The sequence below is a fragment of the Tursiops truncatus genome, chromosome 1 (assembly GCF_011762595.2).
Source record: "Tursiops truncatus isolate mTurTru1 chromosome 1, mTurTru1.mat.Y, whole genome shotgun sequence".
NCBI classification, from domain to species: Eukaryota; Metazoa; Chordata; class Mammalia; order Artiodactyla; family Delphinidae; genus Tursiops; species Tursiops truncatus.
This window is the reverse complement of record NC_047034.1, coordinates 62,963,347-62,990,636: the sequence shown is the minus strand read 5'-3', so window position 1 is coordinate 62,990,636 and position 27,290 is coordinate 62,963,347. Positions and strand designations below refer to the sequence as shown.

General features: G+C 38.5%; 1 protein-coding gene across 1 annotated transcript; it reads left to right on the top strand.

The window, feature by feature from the left end:
* The first annotated feature begins 8,618 nt into the window (after positions 1-8,618).
* Positions 8,619-26,070, top strand: LOC117309359 (RAD52 motif-containing protein 1-like). Its single transcript, XM_073794171.1, is given in 7 exon segments — positions 8,619-8,716; positions 9,530-9,536; positions 20,939-21,061; positions 21,436-21,604; positions 22,540-22,638; positions 24,194-24,279; positions 25,734-26,070. Coding segments are annotated over 7 exon segments (684 nt in total). The 3' UTR covers positions 25,836-26,070.
* Positions 26,071-27,290: the final 1,220 nt, after the last annotated feature.

Sequence of the window (27,290 nt, the reverse complement as noted above, 5' to 3'; positions counted from 1 at the left end):
TTATAGGGAAGCAGCTGATTGATTTAAAGTTGGGTCATGTGATTTAAAAACCAGTGGCAGTTGATTGATTTAAATCCTGGTCATATGACATGAGGAGGGGGTGCTAAAAACTGCTTTTTCATCTCTGGCTCAGAATATCATATTTACCTTGGTTTTTCTTAAGATTTAGAAAACTTGAGCTGTCTCTCCTTGGAATCATCAGGAGAAAAATACAGTATTTCACGTTCATTCTTGAAACCAACTTCTCACGGTAAAGGTGTATTGACTAAAAGACCTTCCTTCAAGAGGTTCTAGACCTCTGTAGGACACTTCAGTGTAATTGGAGAAAAAAGCAGAATGAAGTCAGGCCAGCAGCTGCAGAGGGCAAGGCAGCCCCCAGGACTAGGGAAGGAGGAGGAGGAAGGGCTGAGAGTTGCCATTAGAGCAGATAACCTCCAGAGGGCGCTGAAGCACCGGCAGAGCCCACCTGCACTCCCACTTTGGCACTCCAGGATCAGAGTTGGGTTTGGAGATGGGGTTGTTGTAACCCCAAGGAGGTGAGCAGAGAGGAGGAGTTGATTACCGGTCTCCTCTGACTCTCTGGCCCACATTACCTGGCTTCACAGCGGGGACAGAGTTTTGCTTTCAGCAACTGATGGGGCACTTCCAGGCTGGTGTGGTTTCCCAGTGGCCTGACAGCCTGACAGGGTGACTGCAGTGTGACTGCCCTTTGTTTCTCCAGAATCTGTACATCAGGAGGTGCATGGCTGCGGGAACCCATTCACTGACCCTCCCCCCAAGGGGGATGGCACCTTTCCTGGCTGTACCCTATGATCACCAGGTACTTGAAATGAATGCAAGTTTTTTTTACTTCAAGGAAGAGCTCACATAACCCCTTCTGCCTCATAATGTGTGGGATTTACTATAATGGAAGGACGTTACAAAGAACAGGTAGAAAACTCACCTGTTGGTCTCCATGTAGGAGTTTATTTTGCATGCATCCCTCCTACATGAGTAGATAGCAGAGGTTTATTTTTGTTCCCGTGTGTGTAGTTGTGGCGGAGGATGTAGGTATGGTGATTTGAAGCCCTGAAGGAAATATTCTCAGAATTCTCAAGACTTCTCTTGATTGGAATCGAAAGAGACCTGGAAAAGGAGGAGGGAGAACGAACGACTGTTTCTCAGTAAATTCACCTTCTTGGTTGATCTGTCTTCTCATTTCTTTTAACTTCTATGTATGTCTAATGGAATAATGTAGAAAGGCTGATTTTTATGCTTTAAAAGATTTTACATCACAAAGAAACTAGAAGTGGCTAACAGAACTTATTCAAATCAATGTTACATAGAGACTTTGATATTAAATTTGTATACTAAAATGGGTTAATCCAAATTTTGTCTTTCTTTTTGAGTGAATATTTGTAACATATTTTTGTAGCTAATAATTTATGCTAGATAATACAAAATTGTGAGAATGGGTACCATTTTTCACCACTTAAATGATTTCTTTTAAATGAATAGATCGTACACTTTAAATGCCAATGTTGTGTCTTACATGTTGTTTTTTAATTCCTTGATTTCCAAAATTTGTGTTTATTTAATTGATTTCTATCTAATAATCTCCTCTTTATTGTTTCTTACTTTATATTTTATTAATCTATAGTTAATTTACATTATTATATTAGTTTCAGAAGTATAACATAGTGATTCATAAATGTTTAGGTTGTTCTCCATTTATATTTATTATAAAAGAGTGGCTCTATCCCCCATGCTATACAGTACGTCACTGTAGATTATTGATTTTATACATAGTGGATTCTTCCTCAGAATCTCCTACCACTATTTTGCTCCTCCACCCTGTCTCTCCCTGCTGGTAACCACTAGTCTGTTCTTTAATCTGGGAGTCTGTTTTGTTGTTGTTGTTGTTGTATTCAATTTTTTAGATGCCACGTGTAAGTGATGACCTACCAGGCTTGTTTTCTCTGCGGCTTATTTTACTAAGCATAATACCCTCCAAGTCCATCCATGTTCTTGCAAATGGCAAAATTTCATCTTTTGCTGAAGTCATCATAGAAAATCTTTTTTATCCCCTAACTTATTGATGAAGACTTAGTTTGACTCTATATCTTGGCTATGGCAAATAACACTGTTATGAACATTGGTGTGCAGTTATTTTTTTGAAATAGTGGTTTTGTTTTCTTCTGATATACCCAAGAGTGAAATTGCTGGATATTATGGTAGTTCTATTTTTAATTTGTTGTGGAACCTCCATTCTGCTTTCCACAGTAGCTGCACTACTTCACATTCACATCAAGAGTGTACAAGAGTTTCCCTTTCTCCACATCCTCACTAACCTTTCTTATTTGTGACCTTTTTGATGACAGCCATTCTGACAAGCCTGAGGTGATATATCTCATTGTTTTGATTTGCATTTTATTGCCGGATTAGCTATGTTTATCATCTTTGTGAGTTCTGGCTGTCTATCTGTATTTTTTCCTTGGAAAAATGACTATTAAGGTCTTCTCATATTTTTAAAAATGATTTTGTGTGTTGTTCTGATATTGCGTTTTATGTGCTGTTTCTGTAGTTTAGATATGAACCCTTGCGTGGTCATCATTTTGGTGTTAACCTCTTATCATGTGCAAATATTGTCTCTCCTTCAGCAGGTGGTCTTTTCATTTTGTCTTTGGTTTCCTTTGCTGTGGAAAATCTTTTAAGTTTAGTGAAGTCCCATTTGTTTATTTTTGCTTTTGTTTCATTTGCCTTAGTAGACTGAACCCAAAACTGTTGCTATCATTTATGTTGAAGAATGTTCTGTATTTTCCTCTAGGGGTTTTATGGTCCTATATTTAAGTATTTATTCAGTTTTGCATGGATTTTATATATGGTGTGCCAAAATACTGTAATTTTATTCTTTTCCATGTAGCTGACCAGTTTTCTGAGTACCACTTATTGAAGAGACAGTTTTTTCTCCATATTGCCTGCTTTGTCATAAATCAGTTAAATATACGTGTGTGGGCTTCTTTCTGGGATCTCTATTCTATTCCAGTGATCTTTGTGTCTGTTTTTGCTCCGGTCCAGTTCTCTTTGATTACTGTCGCTTTGCAGTATAATCTGAAGTCAAGGTGCGTGATGCTTCCAGCTGTGTTCTTTCTCCACATTGTTTGGCTATTTGGGGTCTTTGTGTTTCTATACAAATTTTAAAATTACTTTTTTAAGTTCTGTGAAAATGCTTTGGTATTCTGGTAGGGATTGCATTAAATCTGTAGGTTGCCTTTGGTCGTATGGTTATTTTAATAGTATTAATTCTTCCAGTCCATGCACCTGCTATATTTTCCCATCTTTTTCTGTTGCCTTCAACTTCTTTCACCAGTGGCTGATAGATTTCTGAATACATGTCTTTTACCTGCCTAGGGGTGTTTGTTCCTAAGTATCTTATTCTTTTTGGTGCGATTACATATGGTATTGTTTTCTTAATTTTTTTCTTTCTGGCAGATTTGAGTTTTGTTTTTTCTTCCTTTTCTAATTCCTTCAGGTGTAATGTTAGGTTGTCTATTTGATATTTTTCTTGTTTCCTAAGAATAAGCTTGTATCACTATAACTTCCCCCTGTGAACTGCGTTGGCTGTGTCCCATAGATTTTGTATCATTGTGTGTTCATTTTCATTTGTCTTGGGTATTTTTAGAATCCCTCTTTAATTTCTTCAGTGTTCCCTTCTTCCCCTTTTATTCCCTTCATCTGTGATGTGAGGACTATCTTTAATGTTATGTTTGGATTTCTTTCAGTTGTGTGTGTGTGTGTGTGTGATTATTTAAGCTGCTGAGCTCTTAATTTCACATGGACACTAACAACCCTGCACTGTTACTCTGCTCCCCCACAGTCACTGAATTTGACCTTATATTTTACATCTGCTTGTTTTGTGTGTCCCTGAACTTCTTATTGTGAATATAGATGACTTTATTACTGTTTTCTTTCATCCTTCCCATTAGCTATGTACATGGTTGATTTACTGCCTTTGTTGAATGTTTGTCTTATCCAATGAGGTTTTTCCTTTATTAAGTTTCCTTTCCTAATTTTTATGTTTCAGTCGTGGCCTTTCCTTTTTCACTGAGAAAAGCCCCTTTAAGATTGCTCATAAACCTGGTTTGGCGTTGCTGAGCTCTTTTAGTTTTGCTTCTCTGTAAAACTTTAGATCTCACCATCAGATCTGAAGGAGAGCCTTGCTGGGTAGAGTATTTTTGGTTATAGGCTTTTCCTTTTCATGACTTTAAATATACCATGTCACTCCTTTCTGGCATGTAGAGGTTATCCTGAAAAGTCAGCTGATAACTTTATGCAAGTTCCCATGTTTGTAACTTGTCGCTTTTCCTTTGCTCCTTTTAATAGTGTCTTTTTATCTTTATTTTTTTGCCATTTTAATTACAATGAGTCTTGGTGTGGTCCTCTTTGGGTTGATCCTGTTTTGCCCTTACTGTGTGTACTGGACTTTGTTGTCTGTTTTCTTTCCCAGGTTATGGAAGTTTTCAGCTCTTATGTCTTCAGGTATGTTCTACACTGCTTTCTCTTTCCTTTTTTGTTTCTGGGACCAGTATAATGCAAATATTAGTACACTTGATGTTGTTTCCCAAGTCTGTTCAACTTTCCTTATTTCACTTTAATCTATTGTTTTACCGTTCATCTTCAGTGATTGCCAGTACTCTGTCCTTCAGTTTTCTGATTCATTCCTCTGTATCATTTAGTCTACAGTATTTTCCTTTTAGTATATTTTTCATTTCAGTTATTGTATTCCTCATCTCTGTTTTGTTTTTCTTTAATGGTCTAACTCTTTTAAAAAAATTCTAACTTCTTGCTCTGGTCGTCCATTCTTCTCCTGAGTTTTTTGATCATCTTTATAGTCATTACCTTGAACTGTTTGTTGAGGAGATTGGCTATCTCCACTTCACTTGGATCTTCTGAGTTCTTATCTCGTTCCTTCATTTGGATTGTGTTTCTGCGTCACCTCATTTTACTTAACTTGCTGTTTTTATTGCTATGTATGTAGTAGGCTCGTTACATTTCCTGACGTTGGAGAAGTGGCCTTTTGTAGGAGAGGTCCTATGTGTCCCAGCAGCCCACTGCCCCTGGTCACTAGAACTATATGTTCAAGGTGTACCCCCTATGTGGGCTGCTTGGGCTCTTCTGTTGTGGTGGACTGACTACTGGGGGTCGTCTGGTAGCCTTGGCTACCCCAGAGTGCATGTTTGCCAGACTCTGCCTAGTATGGAAGCTGTCTGTGCTGCTTGGTAAGGCTAAATCATAAGGCAGCTGGCTGTACAACTCTGGGGGACACCAAATCTAGTGCTGGATCACTTATGGGTTGAACTGCAGTCCAGGTGATTTCAGGGCTAGTGCCCAGTCACTGGTCCTGGGGCTATGCTGGCTACTGGGAGGAAGACACAGGTCCTGAGCTCTGGCTGCAGGGCCCAGGAGTCACAGAGTTGGTGTTGGATCACTGTCCCTGACACAGCTATCTGCAGGGTCTGGGGTATCCCTAATCTTGTATTGGCATTCTGATGGGCAGGGTCAGGACCCAGCTGAGTCCATGACTGCTTCTGGCCTGCAAGTGAGTGTTCTGGTCACACACGCTGCTGGAATGTGGTATTCCTGGAGCTGGTGTGTGCCTGTTGGTGTATGAGGCTGATCCCACTGCTAGAGCAGGTTTGCTGTTGGGTAGGTCCAAGCTCCATGCAGTCCCTATGCAGTAATCACCTGCTGACGGTGAGGCTGATTCCAAGGCCAGAGCAGTTAACCTGGTGATCCTGTGGAGCATATTTTAGAAAGGGAGAGGGTAGAGATGGAAACACCAGTCAGAAGACAGTTATACCCATCCAGATGAAATGAGAGACTAAGCTGGAATCAATGGAAAAAAGATAGTCAGCTATAGTCAAAAGTAGGTATTTTCGAATAAAAGTCAATATGATAGAAAGTGTAATCCTGAATTAACATTACATATTAATGATAGGAATAACTTCCTTTCAAGTTGTGTGAAAGGGTATCTTTTATTTCTTCTGGTAATGAATTGGCCTAGAAAAACAGAACTATACTGGGAAATTTGTAAATATAAGAATATTCCTTCTAATATTAGAAATTATAATGATATATAGAGATAAAAACTTTGAGCTCATAATCTAGAATTTGATAAGACCACAAAAGTTGGAATCTAATCAATGCCTCTGCTCTCAGGAAAGATTACCTCCAAAATCTATAAAGATCTATAGTTGTATATTTAATTTATGAAGATCCTGAAGGTGAGACTCTTAAGAGAGGTGAAGGCAGGGTTAGGGGCTCTGGAAGGTTCAAATAGTAATTCGTAAGGTTTGGAGATTAGAACAAAGCTTCTTATTTATTATTATCATTCTAACTTCTACTAGTTATTCCTACTAATTAGATATCTAATAGCTAATTGAGGCAATATTTTCCTTTTACATTTCCTAGAGATTTATCCTACAATAAAATATAGACTATCGAAAGACGTACATGTGAACCACTACCTTTTTTGCAGTTTATGTAAGTTACAAATATAACTTCATTATATTTGGAATTTTTATAAAGCTTAATTTTTTATAAGATTAGTTTGTTACTCAATTTGAAATAAGAATAAATTACTACTAAAATTATGTAGCAAATCCTTTTTGTCTCTAGCAAAGATTAGTGTGAGAATTATTACACAGATCAGAGGAATCTTTATGGAGCAATGGTTCTCAACCAGGGTGATTTTTGCACTCAGGTGACATTTGGTAGTGTCTGGAGATATTTTTCCTTGTCAGAACTGTATATGCTCCTGGCATCTAGTGAACAGAGGTCAGAGATGCTACTAAACACCCAACTGTTCAGGGAAGCCTCCCACAGCAAAGAATTATCCAGCCAAAAATGCCAAGAGTGCTACCTTTCTAGGGAAATAAAGATCACTTAACACAAGTATTTAATGAACATTTACTATTTTCTATCTAATGCACCACATATATATTCATGAAAGTATAAATCATAATATCTTCCACAGTGAGATTTCTTTACTGTATGGAGGGAGTAGTGATGTTATGTTTCATCATATATAAATTAGAATTATTGCCGAAGGATAAATGTTCTGAAAGAATATATATTTTTATTCTTCTTTTGCTTCTGTCTTTTTTTGTAGAAATCTTGGTTGCAATTTACTTACAGAACTTAGCTTTGGAACATCCAGGCCTGGCATGGAATGCAGTTTTTCCACAAGTAGTAAGTGAAAGAGAAGATGAATACATGTAAGAAACTGTGTATAAAAACATCATGCCGTTATTGGTTAGCTGGGTGTAAGACCAGTATGAATTCTGGAAAACATGTCTTGAGAGCCATTTATTTTATTTTTTCAAATGAGGAAACTAAGGAACAAAGAGGCCAAGAGACTTGTTTAACTCATATATATGAAACGCTCTGCTTTCCATAGTACTGATCTTTGGCACGGGCAATAAAAGGCACCAAGCAAAAACACTCAAATTAGCATTGTCATGGAATCCCACTGATGCCTCTCCAATATGCGAATAGTCCATGAAGTTACACTTTTCAATTTAACTTTGAATCCTCTTCATGTGCAATGTTCCAAACTGCTTAAAATGTATGCAACACAGAGCTGCAAAGAACTAAGTTTAGCACCGAATTCTTCAGAGAGAAAAAGCTGTGCGTGCTTCCCCAACCATTATTAGCTCTTTTAAATGGTAAAGCAGAAAGAATTCCTGAACACCCACCACATGGCTCTCCCCAGCCAACCAGAACATTATTTTTCAAAAAGCATATATCTCTGAAGTGAATTATCTGTGGCCAATAGGAACCTTTGAGGTATGGAAAAAGATGTTGTTTGTGTTCAGCTGTAGTGTGAAAAATATAAAGAAAATACATTGCTGTAGCCTAATACAATATACTTTCTTTGCTGACTACTCTTCAATAGGAAGTGTGGGTTGTACACCCCTTCAGCTCAAAACTTCTGTGATTTCTCTTGACACAAGGAAATGATAGTGGGTACGTTCAGTGGCCCGAAGGTGATTTCAGACTCAAGGTAAAAAAGAGCTCTTCTACACCTGACTTTGGAAACGACTCTCTTACCTGTCTTGTGGTTCAGAAATCCAGTTTCACACAGTTCACACATTTTGGGTGAATGAAGGTGTTGAGGCTGTGTCTGGAGCTGGATTAGCAATTCCTGCAGATGCCTATCTTTAGCGCCCTCCTTCCTTTCCCTTGTTAGTTTGCTGATGCCTACCTTGGGGAGATAGCACCAAGGGTCAGTTTTTCTTTTCCAGCACACTGGAGAGCAGGCTCATGAGGTCCCTTCGCCAGGAGGTTTTAGTAGCGACAGTACAACGTCTTAAACTCACCACCTTTCCTAAACATCCTATAACAGCAAGAGTTCCTTATAAGAATCAGAGTTTCACTGTAGTTATGTAGGCAACACGGGAAAATACATTGTGGTAATAAATAAATCAATCACAGTTTAAAAATTAATGAATTCATTCAAAAACGTTCACTGAGTGCCATGCCCACTGTGTGTCAGCACGGTACTAAGTGCTGGGGATACAAAGACGCGTAGGACAGGGACTTTCTCCCCAAGAAACTTTCATACTGGAAGCAGAAAGATGGATGTTGATGGCAAAACATATATGAGAGCTATTCGAGCATCTATGCAGCAGAGTAACAAGGTGTGGGACGGGGGTGATGAAGTAGAAAATGCGTGGTAGGTTAGAAAATATTTGTAATGGAAGAGGCACCAACTTGTTCCTTTTGAATTTGTATTCCTCTTAAATGACAGAAAGAGGTAGTGAAAGAATTAGATCTATCTGATGTTGTAAATAAATTAGTACTGTACTCCTAAAACTCGTTCACAGTTACTTTCAAAAGATTGTCACAGGGCTTCCCTGGTGGCGCAGTGGGTGGGAGTCCGCCTGCCGTCGCAGGGGACACGGGTTCATGCCCCAGTCCGGGAAGATCCTACAGGCCGTGGAGCAGCTAGGCCCGTGAGCCATGGCTGCTGAGCCTCTGCGTCCGGAGCCTGTGCTCTGCAACGGTAGAGGCCACAACGGTGAGAGGCCCGCGTACAGCAAAAGAAAAGAAAAAAAAAAAAAAGATTGTCACAGTATAGTAAGTCTTTGTTTTGGGATAAGTCTTTCTAATAGACATAGCTAATTTGCTTCAGGAAGCATTTGCCATGGTGAGATATAAACTTTATTGCATCTCTTTCCATAGGCAAGCCACCAAGGGAAGATGTCACCCTCGAGTTAAGTCATTTTACTACCTATAATGACATATTACTGGGGTGTTTATAATTTGCCTGTATTAAATAAGTTTGGAAAAGGGCCCCAGCTGAGGTGGATTCACCATGAATTCAATGAAGCTTAGGCTTCAGGGCTCCTCACTTGCAGAGGTCCCTTCCAAGGTATTGAGAGGGGTGCTAGCGATTTTTGTATTCATAATTTTGCATGTTTTTATTAGATAGGATTTTCCAAAGTAGGTGAGCTTCAGGCCCCACAAAACCTTGATTCATCTGCAGGTTTCAGGTAATTATATAAGTCAGTAGGTTTCTTGAATGAAGCCTCTATGTTATTGACAAACATCAGGTGAAGTAGTTAGCAGTGTGGTAGTCTATTTTAAATCCGAAATCAACCTCAAAAATGAGCCAAGAGCCTATTAATTAATAAAGTACCACTTTTTGAAAGCTGGTAGTAATCATATCTCTTTCCAATAAAATCAGGAATGAAATATATTATGGAAAACCAGCATTGGTTGATAATCCTAAATGTTAAGTATACTTTTTTTTCTGACCATAAATTGTTTCTCCTTCATTCACCTATGAAGGTCCAGACTGATGGCTTATTTTTAAAAATTCTTTTAGTCACTTCATTGGTTCTAACAATACAAGCTCCATGATTTTAGAAACTGTGGGACTGTTCAATGTAGAAAGGCTATATAACTTAACCAGACAGAGCACATTTACATGCTGCTTTCTCTGGGATACATTAATATGGTACCAAGGGCTTCCCTGGTGGTGCAGTGGTTGAGAGTCCGCATGCCGATGCGGGGGACGCGGGTTCATGCCCCAGTCCGGGAGGATCCCGCATGCCTCGGAGCTGCTGGGCCCGTGGGCTATGGTCGCTGGGCCTGCGTGTCCGGAGCCTGTGCTCTGCAGCGGGAGAGGCCGCAACAGTGAGAGGCCCGTGTACCGCAAAAAGAAAAAAAAAAGGAAAGAAAAAAAGTAAAAGTAATATGGTACCAGGAACATAAGCACTAAGAGAGAATAAGGGGAAAATCAAAGCCTTATCCCTATTGAATTATTTACCTCATTGTTGAGAATATCAGTAAGGGAGGAGTGGCCACACTCTGAAGGCAAATTGAGCCCTAATGCTCCCCCAGTCAGCTAGCGCTGGTTTCCTTTAGATAGCTATGTACACACAAAAGTTTACACACTTCAGGGTGCTGTCATCACTTTTTGCTGTGTACTAGAATCCTGGCACCTTCTCAGATTAGGAAAAGCATTAACGCTAAAAACAAAAATAACTTGGGTCTGCCCTTTGGGGTGATTCAGGGTGGCTGTTTTATTTGTAGTAGTTCAAAATTTTGAGATTGTCACACCTAGCAACTACTATGCTTTTCTTCTCCCAACTGCCTCTTATTCTTTACACCTGTAGTATTTTCTTCCCATTCTATATGTTTTTTCACTTGTTTGATAGTGTTCTTTGAAGCGCAAACTTTTTAAGTTTTATAAAATCCAATTCATCTATTTTTTCTTTGGTTGTTTGTACTTCTGGTATCATAGCTAAGAAACTATTGTCTAATGCAAGGTCATAAAGATTTACTCCTGTGTTTTCTTCTACGAGTTTTATAGCCTTAGCTCTTATATTTGGATATTTGATCCATTGGGAGTTTATTTTCATATATGGTGTGAAATGTAGGAGTCCAGCTTCATTATATTGTGTGGGGATGTACGGTTGTCCCAGTATCATTTGAAAAGACTGTTCTTTCCACATTGAATTGTTTTGGTACGCTTGTTGAAAATCAATAGACCATAAATATGAGGGTTTATTTCTATAATGTCTATTCTGTTCCATTGATTTACATGTCTGTTCTTATTCCAGTACCACACTGTGATTGCAGTAGCTTTGAACTGAGTATTGAAACCAGGATGTGTGAGTCCCTCACTTTGTTCTTTACCAACATTGTTTTGGTTATTCTGTTTCCTTGAATTGCCTTATGAATTTTAGAATTAGCTTGGCAATATCTGGAAAGATATCAGCTGAGATTTTGATAGGAATTTCAATGGAACCAGAAGTCGATTTGGGAAGTAGTGACATTTTAATAAGATTATCTTCCAGTCCATGAATCCGGCATGTCTTTATATTTATTTAGGTCTTCTTCAATTTCTTTCAACAGCTTTGTACATTTCACAGTGAATCTTGCCCTTACTTGGTTAAATTTTTCCCTAAGTATTTTATTTCTTTTGGTGCTGTTACAGATGGAATTGTTTTCTTAATTTCATTTTTGGATTACTCATTGCTGGTGTGTAGAAATAATATTTATCTTATATCCTACAACCTTGATGAATTCTTTTATTAATGCTAACAGTTATTTTCGTAGATTCCCAGGAATATGTCTTGTGGTCTTCCAGTTTCCCAGGAATACATTGGCACATTTCAAAGTCTCTGTGGACATCTCATTCCTCAGCTTTTCTTTTTAAGCTTTTTGTTTGGGCTGTTTATTGCCCCAAACTGTTATCCATCGCCTCATGCAACCGCCATGTTAAAATATTTCTTGAAAATGTTTTCCAGAAATGCAACCTGAGTAACGACTTTTCTCACTAGACAGCTCTCAGTCAGGTCAAAGGGCAAGCCTTTCAAGTGATGTCTTCCAGGGGACCACCAGACATGTTAAACAATGACAGTTCTTTGGGAATGAGGCTTTGAAGGACCTCCCAGTCCATGCTGCTCCTTCTGGTACCAGGGATGTGCGCTGTTTTTCAAGGCTACCACTGGCATGGAGAGCAAAGGTCAAGGACAAGTTCAAGCAACACAGATCTCATTGTTCTTACAGAAATTAATTTGTTTTCCTTGAATAAATTGCTCCCCAATGTGCAGTAAGCCTGTTGGTTAAATTTCCAGAGTTCCGACGAAGTTGATTCTGACCATTTTTGCCAGTTTTGTTGTTGTTGCTGTTGTTACTGGTATTGTTGCTTCTATGGAGGGATGAATTTTCAGATGCCCTTCCTCCATCATTTTTACTGATTTTCCTGCAATATTTTTTAAAAGTCTCTAAAGTCTCAATGACCATAGGCTAATTAAATATTTGTCATGGGAGATGATTAAGGAAAAAATAAATTAAAAGATAAATACTAACTAAAAAGAGAAAATAGAATTCTCATAGAGGCTTTGCCGGATGGGTAGATGAAGTTTGAAAAGGTATTTCTATATTTAGTGCTCTGAAAATTAAGGTTAAATTAACAGATGTTCAACACACCCCCACTTTTTTTTTCAGGTTAAACACAGGCTTTACGTCAGAACTGAGTTCAAATTCCAGCTCTGCTTCTTACTAGCTTGATGACTTAGGACAAGTTATGTAACTTCTCTGTGCCTCAGTTTCCTCATTTGTACAGTGGGGTAATATATCTATCACATAAGGTTACTGTGAGGATTGACTGTTAAATGCTGATCACAGAAGCCTGGCAACCCAAAAGATATTAGTTTTGATAATTATCTTTATAATATTCTCCAAAAATACGCTAATAATTCTTGAGTAGATTTAACCTAAAGTTAGATATTCTTTTCTTTCTTCCTGTTTATTTTGGTCTTTTTTCCCCTATTTGTTTTAAAGAACTAAGAAGAAAAAAAAAAAAAGAACTAAGAAGAAAATCTATTCGAGCATTTTGGAATAAAATTTTGTTTCCCCAAATTAATTCGTTTATTTTATTGATATATAAAGAAAATATTATTTATTTATTCAGCAAACATTTATTAAACACCTAGTAAATATTAGGCACTGTGTCAGGCACAGGAATAATAATGACAATAAAGTGTGGTCCCTGCTCTCAAGTTGCTCACAATCTAGGGGACTGACAAGTAAACAGGTTATTACATACACAGTAACAAAGGCTATGATAGAAGAATACACATGGTACTATGTGATGGAAGTATGGGTTTCACCAGTTCCTGTTGGATTTATCTTTCCTTCTTTTGCTCCAGAACCAAGGAATTAGCCTTATTTTTGCCTTTAACTGGGTAGTTTAAATCATGAAATTTTAAAAAATTTGTAGAGATGAAAGAAAAACACCTTGAATTATGGAGGACACTAGAAATAGTATTTTTTTACAGAGCAAGGGCTTCCTACCAGCATAGTTACTTTGAGGGTTTTTAAACTGAAAAGTTCTTTGGCATATTTTTTCCTTGCTAGCTACTTTTTTTTCTATTTTGTTGTTTGTTTCTCTTCTCCACTTTATCATCTAGAGACCTGGGTGGTTCCCAATGAAAGAGTGTTTTACAGATTCTTAGAGTGATTTATAGGTAAAAAAAGAAAATGATTTTTTTTAACTTTCAAGTTTCATACCAAAAAAAATGAATATAATCTTTCATGGAAGTAAATGAAAATGCAGATTTTAATTCCATTCCATTTTTCAGAATTCTCAATCGTAATCCTTTGACAACAGTTAAAGATTCTTATCTTGTTAAATTGCCAGCATTAAAATATTTGTAAGTATTGCAACAGTTTCATGGCTCATGAAATAATTTCTGCTCTTTTTTGCTTTCGTCAAAGATTGAGTACTTTGGCTGAAATGTCATAATTTAGATTTTAACTGGGTTATTGAAAATAAGAGTTATTGGCAAAGAAGAGGATTAAGAAAGAATATATATGGGTAAGACAGCCAGCAGAGAATGAGAACAGTGTTGAAGAACACATATAGTTATGGAAGATGTAGATGCATGTAGGAATATTATTTATCCCAGAAAGCAAAAAGGAATAAGGAGTACATTATTTTTTTAAAAAAGAATGATCAAAGAGGTAGATGCAATTGAAAATGAGAAGTTCGGATAATAAAAAAATGATTGTGCTGTTCAGCACCATGGTCATTCATTTGATGATGCAAATTTAAATTTCTTGAATAAGAGCTCTTTGGAATTATCATCTATGGCAAGTAGAAGCCAGAATTGAAGTAATCACATGTTAAGTATCTTTTTATGTTTAGAATTTTTGTCTTTGGGTTTTATATCATGCATATTTGGGCTTCTCCTTCAGAGACATGGGAACAACACAAATGTCACTTAACAACTATTGAAAGCATCCTCATGATGACCCTTGAATTGGAAAAACTGTAAATTGATTTTTCTTACATTTATTTTCACTCAGTTGTTTCTCTTTTAGTTTTCTTTTATTATTTTCTTAAGTCAGGTTTATTTATGTATAATTTTCATTTAACAAAATTCACTATTTGTAAATATACATTGTGATGTGTTTTGACAAACGTATAATTCTGTAGCCACCACCATATTTGAGGTAAAGAAACCTTCTGAACTCCCAAAAGACCCCTCATGTCCCTTTGTAGTCAATCCATCCTCCTCCCACTACCAGACCCTGGTAACCAACAATCTGATTTTTGTCCGTATAATGTTGTCTTTTCCAGAATATCTTATAACTGAAATCATGTGGTATGTAGCCATTTGTTTTTGGCTTCTTTCACTTACCAGTCTCTTTGGAGATTCATGTGTTTTGTTGCACCTATCAGTATTTCATTCCTTTTTATTGCTGAGTAGTATTCTAGTTGTGTGGATACACAGTTTGTTTACACATTCATCGTTTGATGAACATTTGAGTTTTTCCTAGTTTTCTGGCTATTATGAATAAAGCCTCTGAAAACATTCACGTGTGTGGGAACATATGTTTTGTGCGAGCATATGTTTTCATTTCTTTGGGGTAAAATACTTAAGGGTGGGATTGCTTCATCATATGCTAAATGCATATTTAACTTTTTAAGAAACTGCTGAACTGTCTTCTAAAGTGCCTGTGCCATTTTGCTTTCCCACTAGCAGTTTATGAGAGTTGCAGTTGATCCACATCGTCACCTGATCATTATATTTGTTTTTAAAAAAAATTTAGCCTTTCTAGTAGGTGTGTAGTTCCATCTCGTGGTGTTTGCCACATTTTGCATTTCTGTAATAGCTGATGATGTTGAGTATCTATTCATGTGCAAATATCTTTTAAAATAAAGTGTCTGTTAAAGTCCATTTTTAATTGGATATTTGTATAGAGTTTTAAGAGTGCTTTATATAAAAAGCAATGGAAAAAGTCCTTTCTCTCAGATATGTGTTTAGTAAATATCTTCTCCCAGATTGTGACTTATCTTCATTGTATTAAAGTGTCTCTGAAGACCAGAAGTTTTAAATGTTTGATGAACTCTAATTTAGCAATTTTTTTTCGTATTTATTTAATTTATTTATTTGGTTGTGCTGGGTCTTAGTTGCAGCAGATGGACTCCTTAGTTGCGGCTAATGGGCTTCTTAGCTGTGGCATGTGAACTCTTAGTTGCGGCATGCCTGTGGGAACTAGTTCCCTGACCAGGGATCGAACCTGGGCCCCCTGCATTGGGAACTTGGAGTCTTAACCACCAGGGATTCCCTTAGCAATTTTTCTTAGATGGTTTGTGCTTTTCTGTGTCCTATCTAAGAAATCTTTTTCTGAGACCCCATTGTGTGACCCAAAATCACAGAGATTTTCTCCTGTGTTTTCTTCTGGAAGTTGTATAGTTCCATTTAGGTCTATGATTCATTTTGAGTTAATTTTCATGTATGTTTTGAGGGAAGGGTCAAGTTTCTTTTTTTGCCATTAAAAAAAAACTATTTCTGTAGGACCCTATTGTGACATTTTATTACACAACTTACTGCACCTTAAATTGTGCCATCCCCCCTCCAGTATGGCAAACTAATAGAAACTTTCTGTTATGCCAAGGCTAGTTGAGGGGATTGCATGAGATTAGTATGTGGAAAGAACCCTGCATTTAGCAGTCTGTTCCAACCGTCTTTATCAGGTCAGCTAACAAATGAGTGTCTTCACCACGCCATCACACATCGGTCACTGCTCTAGCCTCATCTTCCTCAGCCTCCAACAGCATCTGCCACAATTGTGATCCCTCTCTTGTCAGTAAGATGCCTTCCTCTCTGGATATTAAAAATTATTTCCCAGGGCTTCCCTGGTGGCGCAGTGGTTGAGAGTCTGCCTGCCGATGCAGGGGACGCAGGTTCGTGCCGCGGTCCGGCAAGATCCCGCATGCCGTTGAGCGGCTGGACCCGTGAGCCATGGGCGCTGGGCCTGTGCCTCCAGAGCCTGTGGTCCCCAACGGGAGAGGCCACAACAGTGAGAGGCCCGCGTACCGCACAAAAAAAAAAAAAAAAAAAAAAAAAAAATTCCCTATGTAACTACAATACTGTTAACACACAGTATTGAAGAAATTAAATTCCTGCACAATAATATTACCTAATAAATAGTTGCTATTCAATTTTCCCCAATTGTGTCTCTCATATAATATCATGTCTTTTAACATCTTTTTGAGGTATAATTGACATACAGTAATTCACACACACACATACATACACACCATGAAGACATCACCAAAATCAAAATGTCTATCACCTCAGAAAGTTGCTTAACGTTTCTTTGTAATTATTGCTTCCCATCGTTCCTTGCCCTTTCCAATCGCCATGCAACCATTGATCTGCTTTCTGTTTGCATTTTCTAGAATTTTATGTAAATGAAATCATGCAGTGTATACTTTTTTCTAACTGGCTTCTAAGATCAGCGTGATTATTTTAATCTTCATCCATATTGTTGTATATATCAGTAATTCATTTCTGTTTATTGCTGAATAGTATTCCATTATATGGATGTACCCCAATTAATCTATTCACCATTGATGGACATGTGAGTTGTTTCAGTCTTTGTTTATTACAGATAAAGTTGCTATGAATATTTGTGTACAAGTCTTTGTATGGATGTATACTTCCATTTCTCTTGGGTAAATACCTGCAAGTAGAATGGCTGGATCACTGGTAAGTGTATGTTTAAGTTTTTAAAAAATACCTATTTTCCATAGTGGTTTGATCATTTTACATCTCTACCAGCAGTGTATGAGAGTTGCATCTTCTTCATGTTGCAGCCAACACTTGCTATGCTCAGTATTTTTAATTTTAGATAGTTTAATAGGTGTGTAATTTTTTCTCACTCTAGCATCCCTAACGATTAATCTTGTCAAGCATCTTTTCATATGCTTATTTTCCATATGTATATCTTTGAATCTTTTATCTATATTTTTCTGGAGTTTTGTGAGTTCTTTATATATTCTTAAAATTAGTCCTTTATCCAATGTGTAAGTTGCTAAGTATTTTCTCCCATTCTGGGACTCATCTTTTCATTCTCTCCGTAGTGTCTTTTGCAGGGCAGAAATTCTTAATTTTGATGGTGGCTAATTTATCTATTTTTTTTCTTTTATGGATTACGCTTTTGGTGTTGTATCTAAGAAATCTTGCCTAACTCAAGGTCATAAAATTTTTCACTTGTTTTGCTCTAGAAGTTTTATAGTTTTGTGTTACACATTTAGATCTTTGAACCAATTTGAGTTTATTTCTGTATATGGTATCGATGGAAGTTTTTTTTTTTTTGCACCTGGATATTCAATTGTTCCAGCATCATTTGGTGAAAAGACTATCGTTTCTCCTCTCAAATGCCTTTGAACGTGAAAGTCAGTTGTCCACATCTCTGTACTTCTGAACTTTCTATTCTGTTCCTTTGATTTTTTGTGTATCTTTACACTACTATCACCTTGTCTTGGAAGTGTAGCTTCATAAGCCTTGAAATCAGTTGCTGTTAGTTCTTCAACTTTGTTCATTTTCAACATTGTTTTAGTTATTTTAAATTTTATTTCCATATAAATTTTAGAATTAGCTTGTCAATTTCTATAGAAAAGCCTACTTGGATTTTGATCTATAAATCAGTTTGGGGAGAATTGATGTCTTAACAACAGTGAATCTTCTGATCCATGAATACATTTTATCTCTCCATTTATTTAGGTCTTCCTTAATTTCCCCCAGCAATAGTTTTCAGTTTTCAGTGTGCAAGTCTTTTACATCTTTTTTCAGATTTATTTAAGTATTTTATATGTTTGAGTCTATTATAAGTAGTATTTAAAACCTTTGATCTCTGATTGTTGGTTGAGATAAATTAATCTTTTTGTATGTTGATCTTGTACCCTGCAAACTTGATAAACTCATTTATTAGTTCCAGTAGCAATTTTGTAGATTCTGTCAGGTTTTCTACATAATCATGTTATCTGCAAATAAAGTAGTTCTACTTCTTCCTTTCCATTCTGAATATCTCTTTTTTTTTGTTTCCCTATTGCACTGGCTAGAACCTTCAGTGCAATGTCAAATAGAAGTAATGTGAGTAGACATCCTTGCTTTTGTCCTGATCCTGGAGTTGTGCCTCACGGGCTCTAGAGCACAGGCCCAGTAGTTGTGGCACAAGGGCTTAGTTGCTCTGCGGCACGTGGGATCTTCGCGGAGAAGGATCGAACCCATGTCCCCTGCGTTGGCACCCAGACTCTTAACCAGTGTGCCAACAAGGAAGTCCCGAGCTGACAAACTTTTGTCAGATGTAAGATAAAGGAGGCTTCATCATCATCACTCTCAAACTGCCTATTAAGAACTCACTTCAGATTCCAGAAAATGGGTAAATATTCTTTAGTGCATTGTAGAAACCTTATTTCATATTAACTTGCCATCCAAATTTACTTCCGCAGAATTAACATTTCATTATGTTAAGGACCTTTACAATTCCTCTGAATAAGGGAGTGAGGCTTAGACTTCCCAGACCTTTCCCTTTATAATTGTGTGTCTTCTCTGATTGGCTTCTTGCTCTGGCTACTTCCTACTGACCTTGCTGCCTCTTCTCACCCATATTTCTTTACTCACTGATTTCACCTTTATTGAATCTGAGAACTCTCCTCAGATGTGACTCTAGGTACACTACCTCCCACTTCTTTACCCTGTTTAACACCCTCTTCAATCCTGGCAGTACTCCCTGGGATTGAAATGATTTTGTGTCAGACATTCTTTAATTTGCGGACCCTGTGACCATTTCACTTATCACTCAGATATTACAGATGGTCCTGGAAAGATTATGAAACAGTTACTTGGTATCAGTTGTGAGTAATGAGTTCTTTTCTTATATTGGACATTAAGACCATTCCATAAGCGTAGGTTGTGAGATTTTCACAGCATAAAGCCTGGTCACTGATGGCATAATGAAGAAAATGTTCTCCAAGTCACTATAGAGTTGAGAGGAAAGGGCATTCGTATTAGATTTGTTTATTTAATGCAGAGCCTTAGTTTACTACCCACAATCCCGAAATTTTTCCCTACTTTACTTATGCGTTCTTTTTCAATTTTATTTATTTATTTATTTATTTGCTTACACCGGGTCTCAGTTGCAGCAGGCGTGCTCCTTAGTTGCGGCTCAAGGGCTCCCCAGTTGTGGCATGTGGGCTCCCCATTTGCAGCAGGCAGGCTCCTTAAATGTGGCGTGCGAACTCTTAGTTGCAGCATGCATGTGAGACCTAGTTCCCTGAACAGGGATTGAACCTGGGCCCCCTGCATTGGGTTATCGGAATCTTAACCACTGCACCAGCACGGATGTTCCAATTGTGTGTTATTTTATTCATTGGCAGGTATCTTCCTATCATTTTTCCCCTGTGTTTTTTATAAATAAAGAAAAGAGAATAGCATCTTAAAATAAAACCAAGGAAAGGCCTAATGTATCTGAGTTTTTCTCAGTAGCACGAAGGGAAAGGTTTGCCAGCAAGAACTGTGGCAAGGTTATCCCAGATGTCAACTGTCTCTACTACCCAGTGGCTCAGAGCCCTTCTGAAGCTTCCTAATTGTCCCGGACAGCTCCATTATAACTCACCGCACAGGACCTAGCCTCCCATCTGACACTCAACATTTAAAAATTACTCTTCATTTCTCCTTCCCTGCAGGCAGCTTCAGTTGGAGAAAGTAATTTCATTTTCTTATGTACTCAGTCATTCACTCAGTCAACAGACCATCACTCCTCTATTATATGCCAATATGTATTCTTCTTTCTGGTAACAAGGAAAGAATAATATATGGTTCCTTCAAGCACTTAAGGAGCTCATAAACTAGTGACAGGAGAAGATGCACAAACAAATCAAAAAAGAATTAACATTGCTTTGACTTTATTTGTATTATTTGAATTTTTATGATTAAATTTATATACTACACCCTGTTCAAATGGAAATAGACGTTTCAGAAAGAAGTAGTGATGTATAAAATCCACAGTAATATGGAAGTTCTTTAGAATTTAGAGAGTTAAGATTGGAAATATTTGCACTCTCAAAGAAGCTTGTTAATGCAGATGAATCTCTAATTCTTTTGGTTGCTTCATTTACATTTATAGAGGTATACATATTCCGTCTTCTAACAGGGGTTAGTAACTTGGGGAGGGGGTGCTACAGATTAAGGTCCTAATTCAGTTTCAGGTCCATCTTGTCTCCTCTTCAGGTCATATTCTCAAGCAGGAACTACAGGATGAGTTGAGTAAAACAGTCCATACCTTTGCTTACCCCCAGGCCCATAATAGGCTTCAGTTGGGCTTCGTTGGATGCTTTCATCATCACTTTCACCACCGGATGTCAGGGAACCTTCCGGTTAATCAGGGGCCCTGGAAATGATGCAGAAAAGTACTGACTTAAAAATAACAACATTTATTTAGGGCTCACTGTGAACTCATTGCTTAAAATGTCCTAGTTAATCTTCACAAACACTCTATGAAATTGGAATTAATAAATCTCAGGTATATCCAAAATAAATCTCTGTGTAGGGTTGTGATATTTTTAGGTCTTTTATGTCTTTAGGTTCATCTCGGCGCCAGACATAAGGAGGTTCATCATAATACACTTGCCCTAAACAGCTCCAGATGCCAAGAATTGGCAAATTAATTCTTTGGTTTCCATGGGTGGTGAAAAAGGATCATCAAGGTAAACTCTGTAGACTTTCTTTGACTAACCAGACTCCTTTCAACATTGAACTCCTAGACTTTACAGAGAAGAATAGAACAGGGCTATGGGGAGGAGATGTGGGAGGCTTCCACATGGAAGTATCTGAGCATTGGCCTGCCATCTAAATTAGTGACAAACTCAATGACTTGGATGGTGGTGTCCATAACTTTCTCCAGTATTTGTATGGTATATCATAAAAAATAGTTGTCCATATCTAGTCATTCCTTTGCAAGTCTCAGTTGATTTTGAAGGGATAGCATACCTAAACTATTACCTGGGATTGCTGGAGTTTAGTTTTTATTTCTAACAACAGAATATGTTGAAGTCTAGCCTTTAATTCAAAATCCTAACAGCTTCAGGATCTTTCTAACCTTGAAGAAAGGGAAAATGAAGATATTGTGACACCACTTCAGAAGCAAAATCTGAAGGTCTTCTGTGCTTTAGAGGTGGTGTTGCCCTCCCACGAGTGCTGGAGTCCTGGAGTTCGCATGGCTGAGGAACCTTTGGATAAGTTGGTAGAAGGTCTGTTTTCCAGTATGTGTGTGTGGGGGGAGGTGAGGGAGTGGGATTTCTCTTTTTCCCTTTCTTTCCGAAACTCAACTTTTCAGATACACCATCACCTTTCTAAGCAACTAAAGCCCTGGGCAGAATTATTCTGCCCGACACTATAGGTTTTTATCTTAGGTAATGCCTGATAGCAAGCTTAGGAGCTTGCTGCCAAGAAGCTTAGGAGGAGGGAAAATGAGTTACGAATTTTTCTTTTTTTGGTTAATCATTATTTTTGTGCTAAAATAGTCATTCAAATACACATATCTTCTGGCCTTCAGTTATCCCAACAAAGTCATTGTCTAAAGGTTGAAATAAACTCATGTGTAAATGTTCAGTCCTTTGCCTCCTATAAAAGAGCCTGAGCAGAATAAGTAAATGGAGATCCCTAGACAGGGGATTCCGATTAGTACTGAGTTTTTTCCTAGAATCCATTGGGCTTAGGGTTTTAAGTCAGAGGCAGGGCTGTTAGCGAATGAGGTGGAGGAGGCTCCACCATCCATCTGAGTGGGTGATGGTTGAGGAGAGGCCAGATCATCTACACTACAACCAAACCTATCTCACTGTATGATTCCAGCCCTTTACGCAGAGGAGAGCAGTGTCTGTAGCAGTGCAGCCTCAGCTTGTCCATTTGAAATCTGTGAGTAATACGAGATTTCTGCCACGTTTTTGGTTTGCATTTCCCATCTAGTATTTTAGGAACTTCCAGAATAGATCTGAGCAGTAAAAATATGCCATGCCAGGGTATACCTGCAACGGAGACATTCACCCGTAGCCCAGTGTTGTGCCTGCCCTTAATCACTAAGGTAATGATCTAAGGATCACAGATGCATTTTTAGTTTTAAACGTATAACCTAGAAATCAGTTATTCATATAGGCGTTTTAAATTCATCTGTTTTGGCTGGATTTAGGGTCATTATTGTTGTTTATGAAAAGGAAGATAACCCAGAAGCTTGCTATTCAGAAAGCTATGACAGATGCATTTCAGAAATTGCTGATTGTGGTTTTAGGTAAGACCTTTTTGATTGTCGTTGAAGTGCTTCAGTTTCAGTGAGCAAATAAACTTATTTGAAAAGTTAATTGGATGAAAATAATGGTTATCTAAAATATTACATATTCTTTCATTCACCCTATGCTTTCACAGCAACAGTCTTAAATTTGTTCTTCGTGGCATTTATGAGAAGAGCGACAGCAAATATTATTGTCCCCAGTGTTTAGATGTAGAATGACTTGCCTCAATTCATACAGAAAGTGTTTGATCCACTTCTTCCTCAATTGCTTGCTTATCATACAGAATAGTGTAGTGATTATAAGCCTTGGACACCTGTGTTTGAGTCCTAACATTGTCTCTTAAATTTTGTTGTTTTTGTTGTTGCAATTTTAGGTTTTTCTAGCCAGAGATATTTTCAGGTATTTAATATCTCTAAGCTGCAATTCCTTTATCTGCATATAGGGTTAGTAATTCAGCTTACCACCAAATGAGGGATATTGTAAGCAGACAAAATATATTGACTATTATTATTACCGTTGTTTTCTTGTTGAAGTGTTTATTTCTGATATATTGGGTGAATATGATTCTTATGTAATAATCGGCTATGTTTTTGTGAGCCTTGAAACTGGTCATGCTATTGAATAGCGTTGATTGTGTTCCCTATCGAGTTATACAGCGGTGAGATTGTCACAGGCTGTGCCCAAGGAAACTTTATGATTAGTAGATTCCCGGAACAGAACTGCTCCCCTGCTTCACAGCCCTGCAGGCTTAGAGACTGAGAAATCCTAGCTAAGTTGTCAGAGAGCTTATTTGCTTGTAAGAGTTGACCCTGGATTGGTCTTGGCCTTCCAGCCTGGGCAGTCGTTCCAGTGAAGTTTGACTTCCCTGGTCATCAGGCAGAATCTCCATCAGCTATAAACTCTGGGTAACAACCTTTAAGAACCAAACTAAATGCCTGAGTTGTTTGTGCCTAATATGCCAAGGTACTCCTTATATGTACAGAAAACTCCTTAGACCAAAAAGCCTGGTGGCTCTAGCTTGCCTTGAGGAAAGCTGTATTGTCCAAAGGGTATATGAGCCAGTTTCTGACAGTAGAGTGTTCAAATGCTCTCTCTCTCTGTCTCTGTCTCCAAAGCTTTGTTCATTTTATCTGGTAGAATTTTTGTTCCAGGGAGTAGGCACTTGCCTTGCTTCTAATAGGAAGTATCTGTTATAGTGCAGTGGTATCTCTCCCAGGTTTGAACTCACTTTGACTCCCACCTAATGCCTTCCTGTTTAATTGTATTGTGATTGAACATTTTTGTTTCCACAGCTTTTAATTTCAATGTCCTTATTCCTTAGTTCTCATTTCTAAGATCATAAATTTTTGAACCAAAGTTGATACTTCTTATATATGTTTTCACAAATAATTATGATAAAAACTGAAGTGTCAGATGAAGGAACTTCTAGGAAAATGCTATTATTTTCTGCTTTTAGAAGTCAAAAGTATGTCTAATTATTCTGTGCTACCATTGTATATAGGAAGTTTTAGAACAAGAAAACTTCTGAATTGATCCTTGTTAACTTTATTACAGAAAGTGGTAAAACAGCTGTGGCATATAGACCCTGTGAAGAGGTCACAGATGCTAGAACCGAAGAGGAACTACAGGATTTAATTCAAGTATGTGGAGATAAAAGCTCAAGGGGTAGACAGCCAATGTAGCCATAATTCAAAACAACCAGCAGGATTTCGAAAACTTCAGCATATCTACTAAGTTCTATCTTCCTTAGGAAATGGTGAAAATCTGAAAGTGCTTTTGAGGAAGGGAATTTCTAGGACTTTTCCAAGTCCCGGGCCTTGTCTCTGGCCCCTTATTTGAAGTTTGGAGAGCAGCATTGAGGACCACCAGTGTACGTCTATGGTTGTGGACACAGGAGAAGACACAGGCCTTTTAGAACTCCCCTCAAATAGAATTGCAGGGATTTGGGAACAAAGTAACTATGGTCTTAAGTGTGATTATGCTACACTGTTTAAAAATTATTCATGCCTTTCAAGTAAGGTATATTACTCAGATCTCAGCATCTCATATGTATCTTGTGTTAAATATTTTGCCAAAGAACCTTTCTGTAAAGAAGTTATATGGATGCCTCGAATTAGGGATTAAGTGGTCAACGTAGTTTCTGAAAGAAAACATTAATGTACTGCATATAGGAGTTTTATTAAAAAGGAGCAAAAAATGTGTTTCATGTCACTGAGAGCTTAATTTTTGGCTAGATTTCTGATTATTTAACTCACCCCAATGTTGCAAAGCTTGTTTTGAAGGGAAGAAAGTAGAGAAAGAAAAGGTGGTTTTGTTCTGAAAAATGAAAACTTTTTGAAAGTTTTTCCCGTACAAAATAATTATTTCAATTCAATTTAAATCAGTCAAGGAAACTTGAAACGTATCCATGTTTGGGCTTTAAGAAGTCTAGCTTCCTATGAAATGTGAGAGGAAAGGGTTCCGTATTGATACTAAAGATTCTGGAAACCTGATTATAACAACAGATCCACTCCTAAATGAGGCCAATCTTGGAATCAGTTCCATTTAGAAACCATTATGTGCTAGGCACTGGAAATAAGGTGAAGCTCCTTCTCTCTTGGAGTTTAGGTGTTAAAGGTGTAACAGACAATTAAAAAGGACTAAAATTAAATAGATTATGAAAAGAACTGTGAAGAAATTAAACTGAGTGCTAGTTACAGTATTTCAAGAAAATTACTTAACATGCTGACTTTAACATTCTAAGTATCTTCTCCATATGTGCACACAAGGTAGACCTCTGAAAAGTGACACTGTAGTTTTTTCTAGATTAATGGCTCTGTTGGGACAAGTTGGGATGGGCGAAGTTTTCCCATGCTAATGTAAAGGGCCATTCACTTGGTTTTAGACTCTTTCCCAGAATGAATTGCTCACCTGCCCCAAATCCCTCCTACAGAAGTTCTGGAGTCATCACTGATTCAGTGGTGACCCCCTAATAATAGAGTGGTGAATGAATCATGAGACGTGAATACTGAGAGTTTGGAGGAAATGGCAACATTTTAGCATAATTGTAAGGAGTGTTCCCTTCCCGCCACCCTAACTGTTGCTCATTTTGCAGGTCAGCTACTTTTCTTGTCAGCCGTGTGGCCAAAGGGAACAGGAATGTCTCTCAGACTTCAGCTTTGAGGAGGAAGAGTTGAGATTGCCAGAACTGGACTAGCACTTTTGAATTTCCCAGAATGCCAGGTCCTTTGGTTTCCTCGGGAAGCTCTGCATCCTTCCCTCCCGCTCAACCCCTGGGCTGCTGGAGTTTGGGGCCACTCGGGTCTGCAGCCCACATCCCGCCTCATTGTTTGGGGCCAGGGAGGGCAGGGCGGGGTTGGGAAGAGGGCCCTGCGGAAGGTAATTGTCACCTTTGCAGGGGGAAGGATGGCTTGCGTCCTGGGGACTCTTGGAGAAAGTCCCACTATGTCGGCACGGATTGGATCTCCGCATGAGCCTAATAACGGTGGCGTAACTAAAGACGTCATAAATAACGCGAGGGACGTTAGGTGGGGGTGGGGCGCGCGGTTGCTAACGTGAGCCGTCGCTTTGGCGCTGGCATAGCGGTTCAGCTCGGACGCAGGATTTGGCTCCGGCTCCTCACTGGCCTGGGTCACTGCCCCTGGAGCCGCTGCATGTTATGTCCCGGCTGTGCCATTGGTTGTCATGGCTCTTCCTCATATGGCAAGGACGGTGGCTTCTAGTCCAGGCAGTTCAGCCTCCGGAGTGGGACCTTGGGCCCGTCCAGGTGACCCCCAACCTCCCGCGGCTGACAGAGGCTTGGTCTTCACAGGCCTCAGACCCTCCTCCCAAATTGCCCCATGCCCTTACACCCCTGGCAGAAGCCGTGGGCTTTAATTACTTAACGTCCTTGTCGCCAGTCCAGATGTTGGCCCTGCCTCATCAGAAGTTGACTGAGACTGGGGTTCCATACCCGGACCCGGATTCGGTTGGAGAGCTGCCTACAGGGCCAGATCAGTTTGCTGTTCCACATCAGGATCTGAATAACAAGCAAACCCAACATCAAAAGCTCCCAGAGGCAGTTCCAGTGCTAGACTGGGATCAGAATCAGCCCTTGGTTCTCCCTTCTCGACACAAAAGTAAGACTAAACACATAGGTCTAGAGGAGGCTGAAGGTCACCAATGATTTGAAATACTTGTTCCATCTCTAGGTAGTAACAGCTCAACACCAATGAAGTTTATTGTTTCACCCCAAAACCTGAAGAAAGATCTAGTTCAGCATCAACGGCTTGACAAAATTATTGTTGGAACTATAGGCCAATTTCAAAAAAACACTCAGGGTCTAGAACAACAGTTGCAGGGTGATTATTTAGATCCCAGTATGGATGCCATTTATCCTGAGGACAGCCTACCTAGGGATTTTTTGGGGTGCCCAGATGAACCTACGGAACCCCCTGAGGAAGCTGAAATTTCTCCATCCCAGCAGGATGGCCCAGTGCTAAGTTTGATCACTTGATTAAGGTGGTTTCTTCCATATCTCTCCATGGTAAAGTTATTGTTCCCCTTGGTAATTGATAAATAATCTGTGGGGTGATACTTTGGGATCAGTGAAGATCCTACTTTCAAACAACTCTTCACCCAACTGTGCATCAATGATAATCTCTGTCTGAAT